General features: G+C 34.5%; 1 protein-coding gene across 16 annotated transcripts in view; it reads left to right on the forward strand.

The window, feature by feature from the left end:
* The window catches only part of LOC101736088 (putative polypeptide N-acetylgalactosaminyltransferase 9), a 203,057-nt gene that overhangs the window by 170,122 nt on the left and 6,784 nt on the right, over positions 1 to 26,151 (forward strand). For 6 of the 16 annotated variants that reach the window (XM_021346651.3, XM_062669677.1, XM_012688635.4 and 3 more), the window contains 4 exons: positions 21,899 to 21,943; positions 23,941 to 24,515; positions 25,149 to 25,193; positions 25,836 to 26,028. In XM_021346651.3, coding sequence (XP_021202326.1) covers positions 24,266 to 24,515; positions 25,149 to 25,193; positions 25,836 to 26,028 — 488 coding nt within the window. In that variant the 5' untranslated portion in view covers positions 21,899 to 21,943; positions 23,941 to 24,265. The remainder of the gene's footprint in view (positions 1 to 21,898; positions 21,944 to 23,940; positions 24,516 to 25,148; positions 25,194 to 25,835; positions 26,029 to 26,151) is intronic. The other 10 variants (XM_062669682.1, XM_062669680.1, XM_062669679.1 and 7 more) reach the window with 3 other exon arrangements.

The raw sequence follows: 26,151 nt of genomic DNA on the forward strand, positions 1-26,151 counted from the left end.
AGTAACTTGATAGTTATGATTGTATCAGTGGCGTTTTCGATTTGTTACTTTTTTTTTACTTAGTTTCTTGTATTCGCAACGATATCACGTATTTGTTTCGCTTCGAATTAATTCCTCGCTCGCAGTGGTCCAGATGTTTCGGGAACGTCGAGGAACACACGCCGAGCTTCTAAATTAATAACACGAGCGTAATTCCGATTACGAGACTTGTGTAACATTTTGTTCTGTGGAATTGGTTGGAACTGTTGAGGTTTTCAATAAAAGGAGACCAGTAGTGTTCTTAGACAATTATATTCACGGAGAGAGAAAGAAGGAACCATGACAGACAGATTACAACAGGAACTACGTCTGTTTTTGTGAGGTTGAAACTGACTAAAGCAACTACATCGACTTATTGACCAACGTATGTTTTGACCTTGATACTAAGAAATATTATCAGTTTTCTTTTCTGCTAGGAAATTGATGACGGTGACTCTTTTATTTGTTATCGAATAAAAAGAAATTTATTTGGAATATTCTGCGTGTCTGATGATGAGTAGGGAGGGAGATTATAAAACGTGTATAGATGAGTTTTGCGAAAGAAAAATCTGCGTTTCCCCACCTTGTCTGATTCTGATCCAGTATTCAGTTATTCCGCGGGATGTATCTGTATCATCTGACATCTATTTATCTAACTGTTATCTAGATGAGGTCCGGACAAATCATCGATTTGTTCGTAAAAAAAAGGCTTCCTCTAGTTTTACCGGTGATAGGTTTAAGCTCGCATAGGACTGTGGTTTGAACGGTGAAACCATTGTTATAAAATACAATTGAGAACCCGAACTCATGTATCAAAATGGTAGCCTTAACGTTTTGATGTTAATTAGCCTCGCTAATTACTTAACATTAGCTGATCCGTGAACTCGTTTGCCCACTAAAACTAGAAGAAGAAAAAACTTACTAACGCTGAGATCATTAATATCTTTAAATCGCTGTTCCTCTGCTTAATGCGTTTAGTATCTCTAAAAACTACTAGTAAAATATGTAGATTTACTTTTTTAGGGCCGAAATTGCGCAATGCGTGGTATCGTAAAGTTCTAGTTTGGGCCAGCAACAAAAGTGCTAGAGTAAAAAATCTTTTTTCATTTCTCAGTCGAAAAAGAAACTTGCGTGTGTTAATTCGGTAATTAGTTTCGAAAGCCGGAAATGAAACGGTCGTACGAATCAAAATAACTGTAAGGTCTTATCAATTTTATAAAAGCATGACATGTTTCCGTAATTACTGCCTACCTAATAGAATTCAGGCTTTGGATCTAAATAAATTGTTATTACGAAAGTGGTAATAAATATTTTTAATAAGAAGTGAAAAGACAATGTTGGAGACGATAGTTTACAATTTGCCTTAGAAAGGAAATATAAATAAAATAGTAAAAAGTGATCAATCCGCCGAGTTTTGTACACCAGTCCTTTTGTGTTCTATGGTTTTTTTTTAAACCATTGCAAATTCTATTTTTAAATAAATCTTTTTTTATTTCAGTAAACCCTAATGACGACAATCTCTGTCCCGAATTTCATTAATAACATTATTTTAGAAGAACGAAGCGAAAGTCGCTTGATATGAAAATCACATAAACATAATTCATACCCGTCTGGAAACGCCTCAAAGCAGTCGAAAAGAAGGGAAGTGCTTACGTCGACGCCGTTTGATTTATACCCCTCGCAGCTATTCAGTATGAACTTAGTAGCTGAGGCAGCCTCCGGTCCTTATATTAGCTTGGAGAACCATAAGGCGTTGTACCAGTGCTTTTTGCGAATGCAACGCTCGAGGTTTAACGACTGAAGTCTTAATGAATTTAGATTGATGATTTCTCGTTTTTTGGCGGCACATGGTCTTTTATTTTCTTTTTGTCCTGTTCAGAAATTATCTTCTGTGAGAACTATATTACTAAATGCATGAACAATTATATTTTTGGTTTATTACGTTTGGAAATACTGATTTTTGAGGATTTGTAATTTTTAGTACTGTGTTTTTTATTATTATATCGTCTTTTCTGAAATTATCTTCTATGAAAGCTTTACTAAATGTCTGTACAATGATTTTTTTGTTTTTTAAGTTTCGAAATTCTGATTTGAAATAAGCCTTTCGTGTCAAAATCCATTGGAAAACGTTGCTCTAACAATGCACCGGTTTTTTTTTCTGTTGACCATTATTGAGCATTATTTCGAACCTTTGTGTCTTTTTAGCGACATTAACTTCCTACATTAGTTCTCATTTTGGGAAGTGAAGCAAATTCAAAATATTGTTTCGTTATGATCAAAGTCAACTGATTATGAAATGAAAAATGAAATCCTAAAACACGGTAGGGATTGAAATATAACGAAAACGACAACAACTTGACACGCTATGACATTCTTCACAGCTATAAATGAACTATGCAGATTTTTCTCATTATGCTAACGACGCGAATGGAGGGATTTTTCTTTTTTTTTTCCTCTAGTGAATAAATCACATTATTTTGAAATGTCAACATTATCAGCTTCTTACGTCCCCTTTTGTGATGTGCGATTCAATGATATAAATGTTTGTCATTTATCTCAATGCGCTGTTGAAGTTCATTAGGTCCAATTGAATTAAGTAAATTACTGGAAGGTTTGACGACTCATTCATCATTCATCATCAGATTCATTTATTTTGGCAATCTCTATTTATTTCTCTATTTTGGTCGAACTGTAATACTTTTTCTGTCATTTGAGGTCCTAGATTAAGGACTTAGCACAAATATCAAATAAAAACTTTATTTTTCTGAATGTCTTCAATACAATCTGATAAAAAAGTCCATTTTTAAATGATGAGATGATCCGGCGAGAAACTCAGTGGATTGTGCTTTTTTATTATTATTTTTATTGCCTTTGTAGGCAGTCTAGCATACGGCCCACCTGATGGTAAGTGGTCACCGTCGCTCATGGACGTCAGCAATGCCAGGGGCAGAGCCAAGCCGCTGCCTAAGAAGCTGCCGCTGTCTATATCTATTATGATCACTGATAGACGAGTATGGGAATGTGATTGAAACGATCTTTGTCGTTTTCTTACTCCTTCTCTTTACAAGTTTCTTGTGATTCTGCGAAGTGCAATTGAAATCTTTGAAACATTTTGAAATTTACAGGAACGGAATCGCTGTACCGATCCACTCAGTCCGCCTCATTAATTCGCTCTTGACCGCAGCAGAGCGAGTTAATGAGCGGATTTCTTTTTACTCAAGAACTTTCTTTTCAATGATTTCTAGCCTTAAATTTTTCTAGTATAATCGATTAAATATGAGTATGAGATTTATTCATAAAATAATATTTGAGATGGCAACAATTTTAAAATAGCTTTAACCTTAAAATTGAAAAAAAAAGTGGGAAAGAATTATTTGATGGTCATCAATCAATTGCTGATTGACTGAGTATTGCCTTTCCAAATGTATTGTAAATCTTAATAAAGATATTAGTTATATTATTGGAGATAAAAAAATACTGAAACAAATTTATATCTATTATTTTGAAATGGGTTATCTCAATATAATTTCTAACATAATATGTTTACTTGTAATTTTATTGAAGTATGTCTTAAGCATCCTAAGGTATTTTTATATACCTTTGGAGTGTGTTCAGATTCCCATAATGGAAAAGGATTCAACTTGCAAGAGGAGGTATAAAAGTTCCATGAAGTAATTTAACGAGCTTTCCGAACTGCAGGTGAAGCTTGAAGAGCTTTTATTACAACTGTGCCGGTTCCCGTGTGTGTGTCTTCGACTCGTGAAACTTATTTTGGCTTTCTGCTATATTAAACAAACGATAATTAATTAAATTCCATTATTGGATTATAAAAAGATCCCTTAGAAGTATATATAATATGTGTAATATTATTATTTCATAACGAATATATGTTTTTTTTCAAGCGATGTGGTTGTGTTTGGACATTCTAAAATATAATCTGACTTCGAAATATTTATACCAACGTTCACAACGTTTTTATTGCTTAGTTGGTTGGACGAGCTCACGGCCCGCCTGGTGTTAAATGGTTACTGGAGCCCATAGACATCTACAACGTAAATGCCACCACCCACCTTGAGATAAGAGTTCTAAGGTATCAGTATAGTTACAGCGGCTGCCCCGCCCTTCAAACCGAAACGCATTACTGCTTCACGGCAGAAGTAGGTAGGGCAGTGGTACCTACCCGCGCGGACTCACAAGAGGTCCTATGACCAGTAAAAATGTGATTGTGTTTGGACATTCTAAAATATAATTTGACCTCGAAATGTTTATAGTACCAACGTTTACAAATATTCATCAGTACATATATTTCAGCTCCCCGAGAGTTATTAATCCGTAGTTAAGTCAATTAGGCACCCAGTATCCCTTATTAAGAGGCGGATACATACGGATATAAACTGGTTCGGGAAGCGTCGGGTCGGAAACTAGAATCGCAGCGCGGTCGGTTCCCTAGGTCTAATGGGCCCCGGGAATAACGAGGAACGACGAGTACACTCGACGCTCGATGTCGGAGCGAACGCCAGCCACGTACCTACCGAAACGAGTTGTGTATGTCAAGGGTTTTACGAGACCGAACCTTAAGTGGATTTTCGACCTAACGGGTTGACTTATACGCCGTTTTAATGCTATGGGCAAATAGAGAACAAAGAGATTCAAACAAATTGTCCACGGACGATATACCGTACCGATCCTTGGCAAGGTCAAAGAACATTATATTGTTTGGCACGAAGTTCCTTATGGGACGATGCGGAGGGGTACCCTAACCGAGAAAAAACGTCCGTAACGTAAGATTTTTATTATTTATGTATAGTCTTAGTATGATGGCTATACCGTGTCTAATGTATAGTCTACGTGATGACGGTTCTTATTATTATTCATATAAATAGCTGTTTCTTTGTATATTATTATATTTTTGTTATAAATCATTGTGAATAAAATAAAGTTAATAATTTTGTAAAGTAGTTTTTTTTTTCATTTTTATCAATAAAAAATGTATACCCGAATAATTATTTTCTTTGTGCCTCGAATAGAACTTAAAATTAATATTTTTATAATAAGGAACTTCGTTCTTATCCGGTGTCCCACGACACCACACATCTTTTTTTTATAGACTACTCGAGATTGATGTTTAAATATTAGGTGAGCTATTTTTGCAACGGAGATCAAAACGAATATAAATGACTCCGAAAAAAGAAAATGTGTCGACAGAAAAATATCATTAAACATTTCAATAAAGGCTCCCGGTGGATGGCATTTCTTTTTTTTTTGCCATTAATTCGCCTATTGTGAGTGACGTTGGCCGATAAGCGACGGATTTAATCAATTGACATGAACGAGGTCGGGACCGAATTTGAAAATGGTGGTCTCAATTCTGTTAGGCCCCTCACTCATTACTGTAGATATTATTGGCGATTGTAATAGTAACCCTCGATTTTAATCACTGATAAACGTAATAGAACTGTCCGGCATGAACATGTGACACCCAATAATAGGGATAACTTATTGGAAGGAAGGCGATATTGTTATGATTGGTGGTTATGGTAGTTGGATGATTAATACTACAGGGCCTATTAATGACCCGAGGTTGTTATTTCCAATAATATTGCTAAACACATTAATCTTGTCTTCAAATACAAGCACAAATCGCTCATTAGACATGGCCTAAAGCCATTATATAGTATCGTAGTATATTTTTCGCGAGATCTTTTCTCTGATAATCTTTTCCTTCCGTAGTTGAAATAACAGTTCGTTGCGTTTGAACTAGAGCAAATGTATGGGCAATAAAAGCAGGATATCAACACTTAGCCTATTCAATGGGCTTATTCAGTTTCGAAATAGCTGGCTCGTCTTCTATTTATGGTTATAAAATGCACTCTTCCTCTTAACGTAGTAGTTTCTTTTATAAAATTGTCTTTAGTAATGTTTTTATGTATTAACTTTGTGTCGAATTGATAGAGCTCAAAATATGCTAAGTTTCAAAAACTTAATCGAACCTATATTCATCAAAATATTTTTAGTAATTTTGTCTTTCGGTTCTGTTTGAATATATTTCTTAACTTCGATGGATAGATCATCGCTCGCTCCATCTGATATGTAGGAGTCATTGGCAGCGTCTCATGTTTAAAACAATAGGAATTCCGATGTCCATTTTGAAAACTAGGATTTAAGTCACAATCGCAACGTTTGGACAACTGCCCCACGTTTCAAACTGAAACTGATGATGCCTATGCTGGAGAAGGAGTAATTTAGTAATTGTAATCTGAATTATTTTTGAATAGACTTTTGTGATTAAGATCCTTTGACTACACAATTTCGCTACAGAGATAATGATCCACATTCGATCGCTTAAGCACATTAGCGTAATTACAATGTATTGATACATTTTTTTTATTGTAAATTAATGACTACTCTAGGTTAGCTTGAGCTGTCGTACTACAAATAACAAACACCTACTTGTTACTGAAGCGGTTAGTGGCAGCAATTTGTGGCGAGTTTACCCCACTAAGCTGATTGCATTACTATGAAACCTTTGAATGGATGTAGATATCTGTTTCCATGCATTTTAAAAATATTTATTACTAGCTGACCCGGCAGACTTCGTAGTGCCTCAGTCAGTCATAAAGATCAGTCATAAATAAAAGACCTAACCTTTCGTATAAAATAAACTTAAAACAAACAAAAGGAATCCGTCCAACGTGGTACACGTCAAAGGAAAAACTAAATTGTTATTTTTATTTAATTCCGAACATTTTCATTCTTTATTTACTTTTTAAACCTACTCTAGACTTCCACAAATAATTCAAGACCAAAATTAACCAAATTAGTCCAGTCGTTCTCGATTTTTAGCGAGACTAACGAACAGCAATTCATTTTTATATATATAAGATATAAGATAAGATAAGATTAATTTAAAAAAACTCGAAAAGTTGAAACGAAATTCTGGTTGTTTATTTTATATGTTTAATTCATTCTCTACCAAGAATTGTTAGCGTTATTCACAGTTTAATTTTGCCAATTCTCGAGGAGTTCTTTTTCAGTTTTAACACCAGGTTTTCTATTACTTTTCAGTTATTAATGAGTACGAATTAATTTAGCAAAGTATGTGCCTCTGTTAACATCGTGATACGATTATGCGAGCGCGTTAACGATTTTGACAATTACTTTTTCTAATGCAATACGTACTACGTACTATAATACGTACTTAACAAATGTTCACGATTGACTTCCACGGTGAAGGAATAGCATCGTGTAATAAAAATCAAACCCGCAAAATTATAATTTGCGTAATCACTGGTGGTAGGACCTCTTGTGAGTCCGCACGGGTAGGTACCAACACCCCGCCTATTTCTGCCGTGAAGCAGTAATGCGTTTCGGTTTGAAGGGCGGGGTAGCCGTTGTAACTATACTGAGACCTTAGAACTTATATCTCAAGGTGGGTGGCACATTTACATTGCTCGTCCACCCATCTAAGCAATAAAAAAAAACTTGTATACATAATCGTATCTGCAATACGTACTCGTGGTCTGAACATCGTGAATTTATTACTCGTTTAAAAAAATGGAACGTATTGATAAAGCAGCGATTGTTACGTTCAAATATTACTCCCATGTGGACTGTTGGCTACGGTAGAATGAATTATTTTCGTTGGTCTGCTAGTAAACGGGCTCTCGTGATTTTTTATACGGTACTGCTAATTTGGGTTTTTAGTTTATTGTTAGTTTTTTTTTTGTTTCTGGAGTTTTATAGACAAAAAAAACGCTTCGGAGCACAACTGATATTTGTGAAGGTTCTTTTTTTTCATTGCTTAGATGGGTGCACGAGCTCACAGCCCACCTGGTGTTAAGTGGTTACTGGAGCCCATAGACATCTACAACGTAAATGCGCCACCTACCTTGAGATAAGTTCTAAGGTCTCAAGTATAGTTACAACGGCTGCCCCACTCTTCAAGTCGAAACGCATTACTTCTTCACGACAGAAATAGGCAGGGTGGTGGTACCTACCCGTGCGTACTCACAAGAGGTCCTACCACCAGTAAAAATACCCTCATAGAACGGTAGAAAACTACATCTTCGTCAATTTTCTTGTTTGAACTTCGTAACTGAATCTTCAAGCACTGGACATTTTAGAAGAGAAAACATTTCAGTTCTTTAAGTCCTTCGAGCTCACGTCAGTAATTCCAAGCTCCTACTGAAATACTATAAGGTCCTATAGATTATTCGAAGATCCTGCTTACCCCACTTGAGTCTATTCGAGGTTTAAGTCCTACCTTATCTTCCATTTCTAAAAATGTGTCTCAGCTTGTTCTGGATTCTGAAGCAGCTGGTAATAATTGACTAATTGCCTGAATAGACATTTCTGAAAGTTTGCCTTTACTTGTTTATATTTGAATAATTATCATGTCTGTATAGTTGTCGGATAAACAAGTGAGTTGTTTTGTAACACAAATATTGTTCTCAAGCATAAAGTTGTATTGATTTCCCTAGAGATTAAAGGGTTAGAATATAGCCGTATCTGTATTATAAATTAGAAAAAGTTACATTGTTATTACATTGTTTTGTTCTAAGTCGATGTACTAAGTTCTGGCTGCATCAGCCTCTTGTAATAATTTTTAAAACTAAGCTTATAGTAAACTATATTATTGTTGTTGTAAATAAACTTGTTTCATAAATATAATATAAATAATAATAATCATAAAAACTTGGAACTAATCTGGATAGTTTTATAATTAATGTGTGTACATATATGATATAATAAAATAAATTTTCGGCTTTTGACTACAAATTAATATGCGACTATGCTTCCGCTTGTAACTATGATTATTCCAAGCTCTTCATATTAAGCTCGATGATAATTTATATATACACATATGTATGTATATATTTATAAAATTCGATGTATATATGTACATATGTTTCCTATAGACTCCGAAACGGCTGGATCGATTTCGATGAACTTTTCAGGCCTTCATCTTCAAACTGACCTATCTGGTGATCCTCCTTGAAGAGGTCGGAGATCAAAATCAAATCAAAGAATATTCAACCAAGGCGAACCGGGTTGAGCTTGTAGTTAAAAGCTATATAAACTTCCATTTCACGGCATTTATGATGATGTAATATTAATGGAAATCTCAAACATTAAAAAGCCGCGGCCTTGTCATGGCCGTGTGGTCTCCCGACGTGTGCATCACGATCCGCACGTTGTTCGTTTAAAGTACTTTAAAGCTACTTGTTTTTAAACGTGCCAATACGAGAAGGTAGCAATTCTTTTTTTTATTGCTATGATGGTTGGACGAGCTCACAGCCCACCTGGTGTTAAGTGGTTACTGGAGCCCATAGACATTACATTACAAATCCGATTAACGTCAGACAAGCAAAATGAAACTTATATAATCGCTGTATTAATTAACAGTGTTACGTTTTAGCGTAGGATAGGCATTTCATTAAACCGGAGATCTCCACATCTTATGTTATTAACTTGACTGATATCTCCTGGTGTAGGATGCCAATTACCATTACGGTGAATGTTCTTTTTTTTTTATTGCTTAGATGGATAGACGAGCTCACAGCCCACCTGGTGTTAAGTGGTTACTGGAGCCCATAGTATAGTTACAACGGCTACCCCACCCTTCAAACCGAAACGCATTACTGCTTCACGGTAGAAATAGGCAGGGTGGTGGTACCTACTCGCGCGGACTCACAAGAGATCCTACCACCAGTAAGTGAAAGATAAGTAAATGACTTGATTGTTTTTAAAATGGTTTTACTGACCTGTTTTTCTAACCTTGTTTTTACCTAGTTTTTTCTTTCCAATGTATGTCCAAATAAATCTCATTAAAATTTATAAAATGAAGCCTGATGATACGATATAATTAATATTACGCAATTCTAGTCAATTAGCATGAAAATAATAATATTTAGATATGTTAAGCGTATTAAAAAATAAAATAAAATAAACAAACCTTGAGGATATAAACCACTTATTTAATTTTGTTCTATTTTCACTATTACTTTGTTCTCAATCATGTTCTGTATGAATTCAATTAATAATAGTACATTATAATTCATTATTCTATTAGATTTTCAAATTAATGTTTTACCTAGGGTAATTGATAAATTTTTGAAAAAAATATCTATTTAAATCACAGAAACCCTCATTTCATGACCACAGCTGCTTCTAAATATTATAACTTAATTTTATATGTTGTTTTAAAATTTGGTTACTTTTTCGTAATATATTAAGACATGCTTATTGATGCCGTAAAATTTAAAAAGGACCTTGACATTTGTATGTTCTTAAAAAATTCAAATGTTAAAACGCTATGTTATTTCAAGCCGTGGCCTCTTACTTTATACGCAATAATGTCATCATTATAGTGGTACGCGTATCTTAAATTTGCCTTTTTTATTTTTTATTGCTTAGATGGATGGACGAGCTCACAGCCCACCTGGTGTTAAGTGGTTACTGGAGCCCATAGACATCTACAACGTAAATGCGCCACCCACCTTGAGATATAAGTTGTAAGGTCTCAGCATAGTTACAACGGCTGCCCCACCCTTCGAACCGAAACGCATTACTGCTTCGCGGCAGAAATAGGCAGGGCGGTGGTACCTACCCGCGCGGACTCACAACAGGTCCTACCACCAGTAAAAAATATATAATAAAAATTATATTATATAATGTCTTATAAGCCAAAAGATGCGTATTGAACTTTAAATATCGTAATAGTCCTGTCCAATAGTCTAATAATTGGGTGTTTAATCTTGCAAAATCATATAATAATAATAAATGAGTTTGTGGTATCTTTCTGATTGTTTTTTTTTTAAACTCTCTTTTGATAATGAAGAATTATGATGATATTGTTGTTCTTCTTCTTTGCGTTATCTGCTTTTTTCCTCTAAATGATTTTATTTAAATATAATATTAAATAAAACTTTTTTGTTGACATTTGAATCATATTCACGATATGAAATGACGAAATTGAGTGATTTAACATTAATGAATCAAAAGTTATTTTAATTTAAATAATTGATTCAATTAATAAAAATTGTTTACGATATACGAACAACATGATAGAACTAATGTGATTTTCTTGGGGTTTTGGCGTATCAATGATTCATAGCCTTATGTCGGTAAGAAGTTATATTAAAAAAAAATATACTGAATACTGTTTTGTACTGCAGAGTCGCAAGCGGCGTGTCGACCCGTCTGAGTCATGGGAAATAATATAAAATCGGTGCGCGGGCGTGAATTGCTTTAGAGAAGCTTGTTTAATTATTCTTGTTTAATTTTAGATAATTACTTTGTGATTTGAGTATGTGATATGTTTGTATATATCCAATAATTTCTTTGTGAGAATTTGATTCAGATTTAATGAATTTTAGAGAAGAAAACGATTTTGTTTTCATTCAAATTGTCTGTATAACTAAGATAATTTTTATTTTGAAATGATTGCTTTATTTTTACTTTTTACAATTATTTCCTTTAAATACGAGTGATATTTAATTTCCGCCTTATAACTAAACACTAGTTGGTATTATTTTAAATAGTCGCAATGTTGGATCTGATTTGATCAAATCTTATCTTATCTTATACCTTTAAACGAGCAATTCTTGTATATATGTATATAATCTGAATCTCGGAAACAGCTCCAACGATTTTCATAAAATTTAGTATACAGAGGATTTCGGGGGCGATAAATCGATCTAGCTACGATTTATTTTCAGAAAATGTTGTTTTATTCGTGTTTTCAATAATCAACTCTTCCCGACATCTATTGGCGAATAATAATACTATTTTTCTTAATTGAGGGCAACTGACCGCTTTAAAGACACAAAAAGATGGCGTTATCAAAAAAAAAAACCGAGCATCGTCTAGTATACTGTAATTAAATCTAATAAAGCGATTGTGGAACGTGTTTGCAGAGACCTGATTTTTTCCTGACCTGAGGTCATCATCTAGTTGATTTCAGAGTGGCTTTTTATAGAATAAAATAAATAGTAGTACCGTGTGTCTCATTACGTATTGATAAGTTGAAAACTTTTCATTCGTTCGCTGTGGGATCGGGAGCGCCGATATAAACGAGTAAACACTGTTTCAATTTATAAAACGCCTGTTTGTGAAACCACATAAAACTGGAATGGACCCGACGAAAAATATGGCTTCATTAACTTGCATAGCAATGAATATGTTTTACGGGAGTTGGAACAATACAGCTGGTTTGTAGTTCATTTTTTTTTTTATTAACTGGAGAACAAACTGTATATGAAAATTTTGTATTAATTAAATTGTCTCTTTGAATTTCTTTCTTTGTTACCTTACACATTTATTGGTTTTGTTAACTTGTGTTATAGTGTGAGAACAAACTGTATATGAAAATTATATTAATTGAAATATTTTATTGTCTCTTTGAATTTCTTTCTTCATTACCTTACTCATATATTGGTTTTTGTTAACTTGTGTGTTACAATGGTAATACAGTTACGTAGTAATGTGAATTTATGTTGGTCATCGGGAAACTTTGTTACACTTTTTTTAATCCTACATCTCATATTTTATATACATATGTATAAAGAATATGAATATATATATATATACAATATCGGATATAGTAATAAATAAGCTACCACTTCTTTTCGTGAGTCTGAATTAGGAGATAAAAGTTTATAAAGTCTGTCCTACGTGAGCGAAACTATGAACGGAAAGCTAGTTAGATCCAAAAATCACCACAGGAAAAATAATCTCAGTACCGTCAGGTTTTGCGCATGTTTTGTCCGCTGTGGATACAAATACACATTTTGACTCGTCTAGACTGGATTTGCTTGACTCTATTCAATTTTATTTTATGTGCATTTCTTTTGTTCGCATATTTTTGTTTTAGAGTGCTCGAATGATTTAAATTTGGGTTAATGAATCTAAACTATAGATAGGGCTTCCCGTTTAATATAATGCTGTAATCAATTTCCTCGTTAATTGAAAATATTTAGGTTTCTGTTAGACCATGGCTTTATACTGTATAGAGGGGGACTCTTATAATTAATTACTCTAGTAATTAGAAACCGTTTTGTTCTTTCTTAAGTTTTCGGTAGAGGTTGGAGATTCATGTAACATGTTCCCACTAATTAAAATTAACTACTTAAAATTCGATGTTACATTGAGAATCCATTTAAATGATTGCAGTAATGCGTTTCGGTTTGAAGGATAGGGCAGCCGTTGTAACTATACTTGAGACCTTAGAACTTATATCTTAAGGTGGGTGGCGTATTTACGTTGTGGATGTCTATGGGCTCCAGTAACCACTTAACACCAGGAAGGCTGTGAGCTCTTTCACCCATATAAGCTATAAAAAAACGAAGAGCGTTTTACCACAATTCTTTTGATATTTGATTTACCTAGCACGCTTAATTAACTATCTGGATAGGTTGAGCAATTAATATAACAAAAAAACATCACTAACTTATCAATAGTACTGGTTTACAAGATTAATAAAAACTAAAGTATGACAAGTATCACCGATGCTTTAAAGCTTTGCGAATGCCATTGGTTAAGCTCTGTGTGGAAGTTTCTCAGCACGGGAAGGTCGATGAACTTTGACCGGTTAGCTTCTTTACCTTATTTTTGCAGTCTTTAATAGTACTTTATTTCCAAAGCTTTCTTGGTGCCAATTGAAAGTATCATGGTATTTTTCAACAACATTACGTACGAAATGAGTTGATTTTTTAAACCTTTTTTCCGCTTTAATGAGAAATCAGAAATCTTTTTTATTTTCTTACCAGAAAAAACATTCATTTGGGATCATCCTATATATTAAATAGAAAATATCATTCAAGATTTCGTTTCACATTTTGTGATAGATCAATAATTCATGCTTTGTGTAAACAAAAGATGGAAGTATTTCCTTAAGATAAACGAAACGCGTTTTTTGACGAAAAGCTTTTTCGTGTTTACCTCCAAGTACAGTTATAATATTATGTATTCAAGATATTCCAAAGTATGGCCCAGTTCATAATGCGGGTAAATTGTTTTTTTTTTGTCAGTTTTCACTAGCTATTAAATCAAGAATAGTGACGAATAATAAATGTAAAATAATGTAAAATAATGTAATGAAAAAGAAGAATAATGTACTTTTAAATAGATTTCAATAAATTTTAGATTTCAATAGAATGAAATTGCTGGTTATAATGTTATTTATTTCCAGTGTTCGTTAGCTATATAATATTTAGTTTAAACATAGCTTATAAATAGTTTTGATGTTTGAATAAAGAATTAGATAAATAACATAAAATTGTAAACACAATGTGATATTTTTTTATTTTTTTTATTCAAATAATGAAAAGCGGTTATAACATCTTAAAATATGTATTATACTAAAGGACCCGCTCAAACTTCGCTGTGACTATTGCTAATTGCATGAAAAACATCGATCTGGCGAATCTATGACGAATAATGACGCACGTCTCTTAAGTTCGTGGCACTGTGACATAAATCATCCCGAGAGTGCTAAAAACAACTGTACTAAATTTCATCACAGTGGGAATTTTTTTTTGGTCAGTAGGAAATCGCCGGATTTCCGCCCTCCGCTGAGGATGGAGGGTGGGGCATGTCGGAGTCGAACTGACTAAAATCTCCTGTCGCTTAACAACCCGCGTCCGAAACTCGCATGAGACCGAGCTCATGAAAAGGCAAAAGGGGGAAAGTGAAGCGTTTAGTGCGAAGCACATCTATTCCGTCACCTTCCCCCTCAGGACGCCGGACCGGCGGTCGTCGGCGCCAGATCGTCAGCCCTCTCGGTCGGCAGGCTATCAGAAGCCCACCTAGATGACGCCGGTTAGAGTGGGTATCACAATGCGATAAAATACTTAGGAACGCATAAAAGACAAACATTGATATTCATTTATTTAAATAGATTGATCTGGTAAATTAATTTTTTTTTGTATTTTTACAATTTACAAAATTTTTACAATTTTACAATTACAGCAAACAATTTTACAATTGTGGATTGGGAGAGTCTTATGTCCAGCAGTGGACGACTGTGGGCTGTTGATGATGATGATGATGATGATTGTATTTTTAGTGCAGTAAAGTGTAATATTTTTTTAATGGAAAACACGGAGAGTTTTTGAAATGATAAATTACCGCGAAACCAAAGTTTCAATTGGGGTGACTTATTTTGCGTAATTAAGTTTTGGTTCTTCGTTGAATTCAAATGTATTTTCATCTCGAAAGTCCCTTGACGTTTTCCTTTGAAAAAATATGTAAGAATATAATCAGAGATTTCGTATTTTCCGTGATTACATTCATCTTGGTATCAGGCAGGAAGCTTTATCGATACGATAAAAGGTAAAATGAAGCATTCCCAAGGGATATTTCCAAATTAGAGCATTTTATCCTCGTTCTAAAGGAAATCTCGCTCGATTCTTCGCATCTGACGTATACTTTTTATGTTACTACTCCAGAGATGAAGTAATTGGTTTATTATCTTGACAGATCTGACGGAACGTCCATTACTCGATAACATTTTTTTTTAATTCACGTCAGTATTATTATTCATCCTTCAAATTGTAACAAAATCTGGTAATATAAAAAAAATTAGTCAAACGGATGCTTTTTCTTGATTTTTTCTTATTCGAAATTAAGTTATTACTCCAATAAAATGTTTTGCAGTGTAATATATATACCTATACGTGTAAATCAAAATTTTTATATTACAATGCAATGATGTATTTTGTTTACAATGTGTACAGTCAGCCGTTTCTTTTAGATCTGGAATATCGGACCTTGAACCGTAAGTGGTGCCTGAGTACTATATGAATACTATCTCTGATGAGGATAGATGAGCAGATCACTTTATGATGGTTACCACCGTCGATGGATACCAAACATGACCTTACTGATGGTAGGACCTCTTGTGAGTCCACACGGGTAGGTACCACCGCCCTGCCTATTTCTGTCGTGAAGCAGTAATGCGTTTCGGTTTGAAGGGTGGGGTAGCCGTTGTAACTATACTGAGACCTTAGAACTTATATCTCAAGGTGGGTGGCTCATTTACGTTGTAGATGTCTATGGGCTCCAGTAACCACTTAACACCAGGTGGGCTGTGAGCTCGTCCACGCATCTAAGCAATAAAAAAAAAAAACATTACAGTACTTTCCTTTATTTTTTGTTTGAAAGAAAATGACAACTGATTAGCGTTTTATAATTCAATACATTAATTGGTATGGTGCTGCTAACTATTAGTATTCACGTAATTGTGCATGTATTTATATACACGAATTAAAGAAAAAGTAACATAAATTAAGTGATTTTTCGCATGGAAAACAAATGAAAAAAATTAATAATTGTTTAAAGAAGCTAACAAAATAGGCTTTTATAGAAAATCCAACTAAAAAATAGAAAATAAATTTTAATAAATTTGGGATTAAAAATAGTCTAAGAAAAAATTATTTTATTGTAAAAAAGCGTGGGGTGCTTTTCAGAATATTATCAAAATAACCCTTCTACTCATATCTGTTCATAAAATATTTATAATTACTGATATCATACACCCACGCTTTTCGATAAAAGCGTATTTTGTTAGATTTTTTTAAACTTTTATTTATTTTCATTTTTTAGTTGAATTTCAATTTTTTCTAATTTTTTTAATATTGAATTGTCATCGATCCTTAATTAATGTACCAAATTTCGAGTTAATCCGTTGTTTTGAAGGGGGTCAAAATCATGTTCAAAGATTCCGTTACATACATACATACGTCTGAAGCTAATAAAAGCGTATTAATAACAATGCATAAAAAATTTACAATACACAAAATATTATGAGGTGATTTTATTTTTAAATCTGCTATCGTAACCAACTAAATAATACGTCATATTAACTATATAGTATCAAACAAGATTAAATCCTTTTTCTGCTATTAGTCTTTGAATATGTCACTTGTTTTACAATAGAGTAAAATGACCGAACAGCTTGTACAGTAAAAAGTAGCAAAACAAACTTACAACAAAGGCGCAATCATTAATTTTCTAGCTTAATTTATTAGCTAAGGTGAGCAGTTGAGTCCGACACGGCATTAATGACGTTCTTCACCTTGAGAACCATTCGTAATCGTGCTAATACTCTGGTACAGTTTGTCCTTGGGAGATATGTTAATTATTAACGGTATCACTCTGCCGATACTTTGATTTAAACAGCACAATGGTCATTGCCACGAAAAGAAGCGCGGTGATTGATATTCAAATTATTGTGAGCTTTTTTTTATATTTTAATCTAAGGTCTTAAGTATAGTTACAACGGCTGCCCCGCCCTTCAAACCGAAGCACATTACTGCTTCACGGCAGAAATACGCAGGGTGGTGGTACCTACCCGTGGTGCGGACTCACAAGAGGTCCTTCCTGTCACCAGTAATTACGCAAATTATATTTTTGCGCGTTTGATTTTTATTACAAGATGATATGCCTTTACCGTGGTAGTTAATCGTAAACATTTGTTGAGTACGTATTTCATTAGAAAAATTGGTACCCGCCTGGGATTCGAACACCGGTGCATCGCTCAATACGAATGCACCGGACCGTCTGATCCTTTAGGCCATGATGACTTAAAAACCAAACTTGACCAGTGATCTACCAAAATTAATTTTCCATAAAAAAGGCATATATACATACAGAGCTCAGCTATGTCAAAATGGTTTTGTTCAGAACATAATTCATTCGAACTGTCAGTCGGGTGTAATCTCTCGCTTAGTGGGCGGAGTGTGTCGCGCCACCGGATCCCGGTTAGGTCACGGTTACTGTACGTACTCGTTTATAAAACCGCAGTTAATATTTAAATCTAGTAAATTCCATATTCATTCACTGTAACGTTAGTAAATAAAGTTATAAAATAAAATTATCAACTCGTTTGTCTAAACATTAGTGACGATAGGAATACAATTTTTACTCGTAAAAGGTCGTATCTTGTTCAAAGATATTCGGCAGTAACAGCGTATTAAGAAAACCACTACCACATCATGCATTCTACGATATATTGAAACATAACGTCCAAATCTCTGAAATACAGTGAAGGGCATTCATTACTGGCGGTAGGACCTCTTGTGAGTCCGCGCGGGTAGGTACTACCACCCTGCCTATTTGTGCCGTGAAGCAGTAATACGTTTCGGTTTGAAGGGTGGGACAGCCGTTGTAACTATACTTGAGACCTTGGAACTTATATCTCAAGGTGGTTGACGCATTTACGTCGTAGATGTCTATGGGCTCTAGTAACCACTTAAGATCAAGTGAGCCGTGAGCTCATCCACCCATCTAAGCAATAAAAATATATATAAAAAACCTATCCGATACGTCCTTAAGAATCATGACAAAGGCTAAGAATGTTAGGAGAAGTTAGCTAAGGCGCTAAAACACTAGTATTAAAAGTATATGATCGAGATACTGCGTCAGTTGCAGCTCAAGATGGTTTAACGGTGTCACTTACCTTGCCTTTGTACATTTAAGGGCGCGAGATATCTTTGAATATTTATAATAATATAAGGTGATTTTAAAGTAAGTTTTTCTTCAAGTTAATAGTCGGTGAGGAATACGCTTCTAAAGCCTTATTAAAGTATCTCGTATTACGGTGTTATTGTGAGGTGGAAAGTTTTGGGAATTCAAAATTTTAGATCTTCGTATAAACTTTAGACGTAAATTAGATTGGACAACATAACAAATTGGGCTGGCTGAGCGACAAATTTCAATTAAATTGGATAATTTTCCACTAGCTTCAAAATAATTTTGAATTCCCCGGTCTTCCAAACCCTCAAGGTTACTTTAATGGTGTAACGGTTGGTGATGGCATTCACGTTTTAGATGTCTATGGGCTCCGGTAACCACCTCAGACCAGGAGGTGGGTCGTGAGCTCGTCCGCCCACCTATGCAATAAAAATATACATATATTAAATATACATAATATAAATATTTATAATTAATCCTGTCGAGTCATTATTTTTATTTGCTGACAACAGAAATCCACTGTGATATCAAAGCACGAACCGATGCAAAATATTTCAAACGGTAAATGGCAGTCAGTTGGCTCTGCGTTGTGACACAGTCGTTGCTGTTTTTAATTAAAATTGTTCTTTGTAATGCGAGCATCACGGGAAACGCAGTCTTGTTTCGTTCGTTGGGAGGACCATTAAAATTTACATTGCGAAGTTGTTGCACAAACATAAGGCTTGTGTGTTTTTAGAGAACAGTCCTTGCTTTGTAAAGCACACATCACAAAGAAAATACAGCGATATTAAACTGTTGTTCGATTTTTTGTTGTTTTGAAGTGAAAACTTCTTTAGAATCGTTGTGATTTCAAACCGGATGCAACGGAAAAAACGACAGGTAAGAGACACAAATACAAAAATGTGTAGGATGAAGCCAGCAAAGAATGAGACAGAAATATACATACTATTTAATACAGCGCCATCTGTGAGATTTTTTAATACTAACGTGTGTATGAAAGCTCTTGTAGTGAATTTTAATTTAGGATTATACGTGAAATTAAAATATCAATTCACAGAGGGCGCTACCTTACAATTATTTACTAATGACAAAATATTACATATACTTAAGACTTTTAGGATAATTGTATTTTAATTTTGGAAGGTTTCACTTCTACCACGTGTGAATTGCACACATTTTGTTTTTTTTGTTCATAAATAATATGATTGAATGTATTCATGTATTTTTATGTAAATTCTATCCGTGCTCTAAAAATATAAAAATGTTACGAATGTTTCTTAAATACTTTATAAAATTTAAATGCCTTTTGTAATGGCTTAAATCGCGAAAGCAGCTCATAAATTCGTCTCCGGCGGATTTTGGCTGGATTATTTTTAAAATCGAGGAATTTCTTTTCGGTAAAAACGGAATTTTTACATCCGGTCGTGGTTAATTTAACCTACTTTCCTCGTGGCTGTAATGTTTTCAAAGGATTGTTTCGGAGGTCGAAGACTTATTAGAAGTTCAAAACCACTTTTACGCTAAAAACTTTTTAACAAGAAGCTAAAATTAATGAAATTTACATATTGAAATGAATAAACTATTAAAAGTTACTACTAACAATTTATTTAGTTAAAATATGATTAAGAATCACGAGGATGAGATCTTGGAATGATATTGTGCAATAAGCCTTTAAAATAATTCAAGATGGAATTAAAATTAAAAATGTACACACATGGCTTACATGGTAAGCACGTAAGGGCTGTGGTCATAGCGTTTCCTTCAATTTATAAATATTTGATTTTAGTTTTGAACAGTAGACATGCCCTGATCCCACAAGGTATAAGCCGCTAAATGACTTAGACAGCAGGAGATCAATGTCGCCCGACATGATACACAGAATAGTTAGTTTCCGTTGGAATGACGTTTTGTAATGCCGACGTTCATAACCTTCCTTTTAACTTTGAGACGATTCTCGATATAAAATCTGGAACTACAGATAGGTATATAAAAACCGTTCGCCGTGAAGACCATGATATAAACCACCAGTTTTTCTAATGAAATACGTAGGTACGTAACAAAAACGTTCACGATTGACTTCCACGGTGAAGGAATAACATCATATCATAAATATCAAACCCGCAAAATAATTTGCGTAACTCCTATAGGTAGGATTTTTTGTGTGTCCGCACGGAAAGGTACCACCGCCCTGCCTATTTCTGCCGTGAAGCTGTAATGCGTTTCAGTTTGAAGGGTGGGGCAGCCGTTGTAACTATACTGAGATATTAGAACTCATATTTCAAGGTGGGTGGCGGCATTTACGTTGTCTATGGGCTCCGGTAACCACATAACGCCATGTGTGCTGTGAATTCGTCCACCCATCTATGCAATAAAATAAAATTTAAAAAAAGACGGGTAATAAAACTAATAATTTTTGGCGATTGATACGAATGGCAATGATTATGTACTATTAAAATCCCACCGCAATTTACAATTACAATTTTTCGGGTTTTCGCTTTAAATCGTTCACTAAATATGAACAAACTTGATACTTGATTGGGATCTAATCTACGCAGCTTGACGACCACGTGTTTATTCTGTATCTTGTTGGGAATCCTACTCTTGCCATCCAATTTCTTCAAAGAAGTCAATTAGCTCTCTGATATAGATGACGACCTCGGGATTCTGTGAAATGTTGTCCGGTCAATGCTTAACATCCTAGTAGGACGTAGGCTGCTCTCCTATCTATCTCTATTAACATTTCATTAGTAACTCATATGGATGCTTGGTAAAGCGATCGTGCCTGATTAGGGTTGCCATCAGTAGTTATACCTTTTTTAGTTAAATTCGACCTCGGAAGAGTCTTTAGTCATTAACCTTTGGGAAGGCTTCGCTAAATTGTTTGCAATCTCTGAATTCAATCCGATAGCAATTGGCTTTTTGTTTGCTATCTGTCTGAATATCAACATACATTGGAGTCGTCTTGGCTTAACGGGTTTTACGCTTGCTGTTACTCGTGTTATAAATGGCTTCCCCGATGAAGAAGTTTTGATTTGCGTAATTACAATTGAGACCCAAAATTCAAATCCAATGGTGGATGGCGGACATTCACGTATCAAGTTTTGCAAACGAGATTAATAAAAGCCATTATTGAATATCGACCAAAAACGAAACAAAGTTTACAGATAATTTACACACGACAATAAGTACGAAAAACGAATAGCAGGTAATTTCGCAGAAAGTGCCCTAACAAATTTACGGCGATAGTCGTCTAAGATATTCGGACAGACCGTCGTTTAGTGTTATTTACGTTAAATCTGAAGCCGTAAAGATTTTATCCGATTTATTGGCTTTTATCTCTTCGACGATTCCGTTTTGCAGGTGTAATTTGATTTTTGAAATAGTTTTTTTTTCTTCTTTGTTGCAGGCTTCGTTAATCCGAAAAACAATAGTCTGAGGTGTTCGTCTTGAGGTGAGTGTTGATAGAGATTATTTTAGAAAAAAACAATGTGTTAGAAGTTTTAACCTTACCTTCGTTATCTTTGATACAAAGATTTGATTGATTAAACTATGCGAGGGACTTTAGTTTATTGAAAGAAGTTCGAGGCTAATCTATAAGGTTATATTTAATGGATTCTTCTCCTGTATAGACTTGAAACATTGCTTCGGTAAAGTCTCTTTTGATTAATGAAAAAATTACCATGTCAAATTAATTTAAAACAGATATGTAGTACGCATATTGTTGTACATCAGTGTTACAACCATTAGGTATTGTAACTGTAATACAAATTTAAAAACAAGCTTATTGCAATAGTTTTTTTTTTGGCAGCTCACACACCTTTATCTGTTCATAAATTAGAATTTCCTGTACTATGATAACAAGAGACATGATATAAATACTTATATGCATTTAAATCTATACATACATTACATTAACCCACGACTCTCGGCCCAGCAATCAAGGGCACTAATTACTGTACCGTCGAGTGCACTTTAGTAGTGTACATTAACAAAATGGAATCGATTATAAGATATTGACTATAAGATATCGATTATAAGATATCGATTATAAGATATCGATTATAAGATATATAAACAAATAATCCACACATATCGATAAAAAAAAACCTTTTATAAATTTGGTCGTTTCTTCTTTGGTCTTTGAAGTAACGTTTGAGTTCTTGAATTCTAAAACTAGACTTAAAACGGGTATTTCTCGACGCGACGACGGTATATTATAACAGTAAAACGACAATTTTATAATAGCCATACCTACCAGCGTAAGATGAGCTTCCGTTTCTGCCTTATGAGAGATTGAAGCCTTAATTGTATTGGAGTTACGTTGGTCCTATCTTTCGATGGTCATGATACTCGATGATTTCTACCGGAGAAGCGTCATCCTAGGATCAGGATATACGTTTCTTCTAATGAATCGTGGGTTGAACTGCTGTAATATAAATTCATCTGCCCTGTTGGTTATTTAATTCATCGTATACCAAAATACTGTTATTTTGGTATGAACTTGCCTTGTAGAAACAATTTGTGAAATATTTTAATATCGTGACGCTAAAAGAGTAAGAGGAATAACAGCGTTGCCTACTTTAGCACAAGTTTAATGAAAACATCACGGATAGCGAAAGAGATGAAACTCAGAATTAGGTTAAGCATCCGTGTGCAATATAAAAATTCAGGTCGGTTCACCTACGAAGGCCCAAAGTACTCGGCGTCAACTCATTTCCATTCCTCGGTCCGGAGGCACCTATTGAAATTTTATTGAAATTCCCCTTGCTCACTGAATAAAATGTTTTAAAATAAGGGGGTTTTAAGTTTGTTCTTCAGTAAGAGCATCTTGACATTTTTATGTTTTATGGATTCTTTTCAGGATTTTTCGTGGCCGTATTTGTTGTATGGATGTAAAAAAGCTTAAGGAATGATCTGCTTATAATTTAATAGAAAATGTGAAATGTAAAAAAAAAATTGTATTCTCTGGCATAGTAATCATCAACAAACCTCAATCGTCAATAGCCTATTTAACAATAAATTAATACGCTCATTCTTGTACCAATCTTGTACAAATATTTAATATTGAAATCCTTAGCGCGTTACGGGATTACAGCTCACAACCAAAACTGAATGGCTGTCGGCAAGATTGGAAACTTTGCTTGCCTCACGAAAGGGCCGAACGATTTTGGAAACGAAATTACCTTTCCACTAACCTTTGGAGTAGATTTTGCGAAAAAAACTTTCCCCCGCGAAATGTTTAGTCACTAAAGTGCCTTTAACATTTGTCAAAATTATACGACCCGTCTGGAAAGTAATTTTCTTAGATGTGGCCGCTTTTGCGTTATCGCTAATCTTGATTTCCGAAACGAAAATAAAATTGAAAGTAAATTGCTCCGAAACTGACTTGGTTAAAGTATTCTTGTTCACACCGAGAGATTGTTAATGATGTTTTTGTTTTGTCCCCAGATCAAACCCTTAACTGACATGGAGGACAAAATAATTTGGAAATGACAGCGATGAATCAAAGAACCAAGAAAAACTTCAATCAACTTATACGCTCAAAATTCAGTTATAGCTGAAAGAGCCATGTAAAAACAAATGAAGGCTTTTTTCATATCGAAGAAGCATATCTGCAAAGTTATATTAAACTTAAAACATATCCGAATCTTTGAAGCTAGTCACCTTTTGTGATTTTAAATATAGTTTATTGCTCAACTAGAAAGTGTACACTAAAACAACTTGAAATATTTGAGATGCATTAAGAGAGTTAAGACTCACTAGGATAAAATAAATGAAATTAACAAATATGAAATACTACAGCATGTTCTTCTTGAGGAGGCGAACCCTGATACTGAAAGCTGTTCTCATACTGACAGCTTTATGGTTTATGATAGCCCTGTTAACTACAAATGGCGGTTCACGGAACGCTATTGGCGCTCAGCCAGTTGAATACGAGGATGCTGAAGCGAAACCGTTGAAAATGGCCAAACCTACGTCGACAAGAAGGAAGAGTGAATCGTATGGCAACAATCTCTCGGACGGTACGTCTGACATATTAAAGTTGCATGTAGTCATAACGGTGTAGGTGTATATGGGTTACGTGACTGTAGACATCAGAATAGACCATAGCTTATAATAAGGACGACGTATCATCGTGACATCGTTTACTAAACAATTTTCTTGCTAGATAACAAACACCCTTTTTTGTATTAAATCAACAGTGAAACATTTCTTGCAAAACGATTTTCAAAGAAATATCCTTGGCTAAATCGCGATCAAAGCTGATGTAGATAAGCGTTAATTCACTGGCGGCAAAATGATACCTCCGAGATGTTTCGTGGTGTGTGTTTCAGATAAATTTCCGTGATTACAGACTTAATATCTCTATTCGTGAAAATAATGTTCCCTTTGTGTTACATTCCCGTTCAAATCTTCGACTACGATTGTCTTTCACCTAATACATGCAATAGAGATGCTAATGAGGGTAAATGTTACAGATTTTCCCTTGCGTCATAACGATGTTTCACTGTTACATCTAATGTACCATTATTGTTCTTAAGTGTCTTATATACTTTGCTATTTACGTTTTCATTTCTGCATGTGTTTAATATTGTTTCTGTTGCTTTGAGTTTATTTTTACAATGTGCATGAATATTTGCGTTTGTCTATCACAGCACGATCGCGGGTTGATTGGCTCGGTCGAATCGCTGGGAGCGAAGGTAATCTATTAGCTTATGTTTTTGTTTTATAATGTAATATATAATATATATGCTGGTTTGATTAAATAGACTTAACCATCCCGAAGGATATTTTAATCCAAGGATACCCGGAGTATCCCTTCCGAAAGAGAAATGCAACCGTACCGTGGTTAACATATTTAATAGGTTCATAATCCGTGCCAATAGACCACTTCAATGAATTAATCATGTCAATAGTCGTTTAATAAAATAAAAATCTGTAAAATCACTCAAATTTTAAATTTGCTTGAGACAGAGTATTGTGGGCCCATACAGGTAAGTACCATGCTTCTATGTAGACTGAGACTTCGATGTCATGTCTTTCAAGTCATGTCAATGGTTTCAATCATCCTCTAATATTCTGCTAAAAACAGTAGCAGTTTAATTCGAAGCGGCCCGTAATCATGCCTGCTTAATAATAATAATAAAAAAGAAGAAAACTTGTTTTGCATAAAAATAACTATAAAATTGCAATTTGTTCTTTAACATGTACGTTTAATGTGGTATTTCTTGTAAACTGAATACATCTAACAGAACTATGTGAACAAACCGGTAATTCTTTATTTAAATATGAACTGGTCGCACTTAAAGATGGAATTATCGATAATCGTACGCATCCTGTAGGTCTAGGCGTGTTAGCTGCGCCCGGTTCGGACAATGCTCCCGGTGAACTTGGCAAACCAGTCGTACTGCCAAAGAACTTAACCGAAGAAACAAAACAGGCTGTCGCCGAGGGCTGGAAAAAGAACGCATTCAATCAATATGTGAGCGATCTTATATCGATCAGGAGGAAATTACCGGATCCTAGAGATGAGTGGTAGGTTTTATATTATATAGTTGAATTGATAGTTTTCGATAATGGTGCAAATAGTATATTCGATACGTTATGGTATACAATTAAATATTCAATGTTATTGAAATTATTCATATGCAGTACTTA

This window comes from Bombyx mori, chromosome 8 (genome assembly GCF_030269925.1).
Source record: "Bombyx mori chromosome 8, ASM3026992v2".
Taxonomy (NCBI): domain Eukaryota; kingdom Metazoa; phylum Arthropoda; class Insecta; order Lepidoptera; family Bombycidae; genus Bombyx; species Bombyx mori.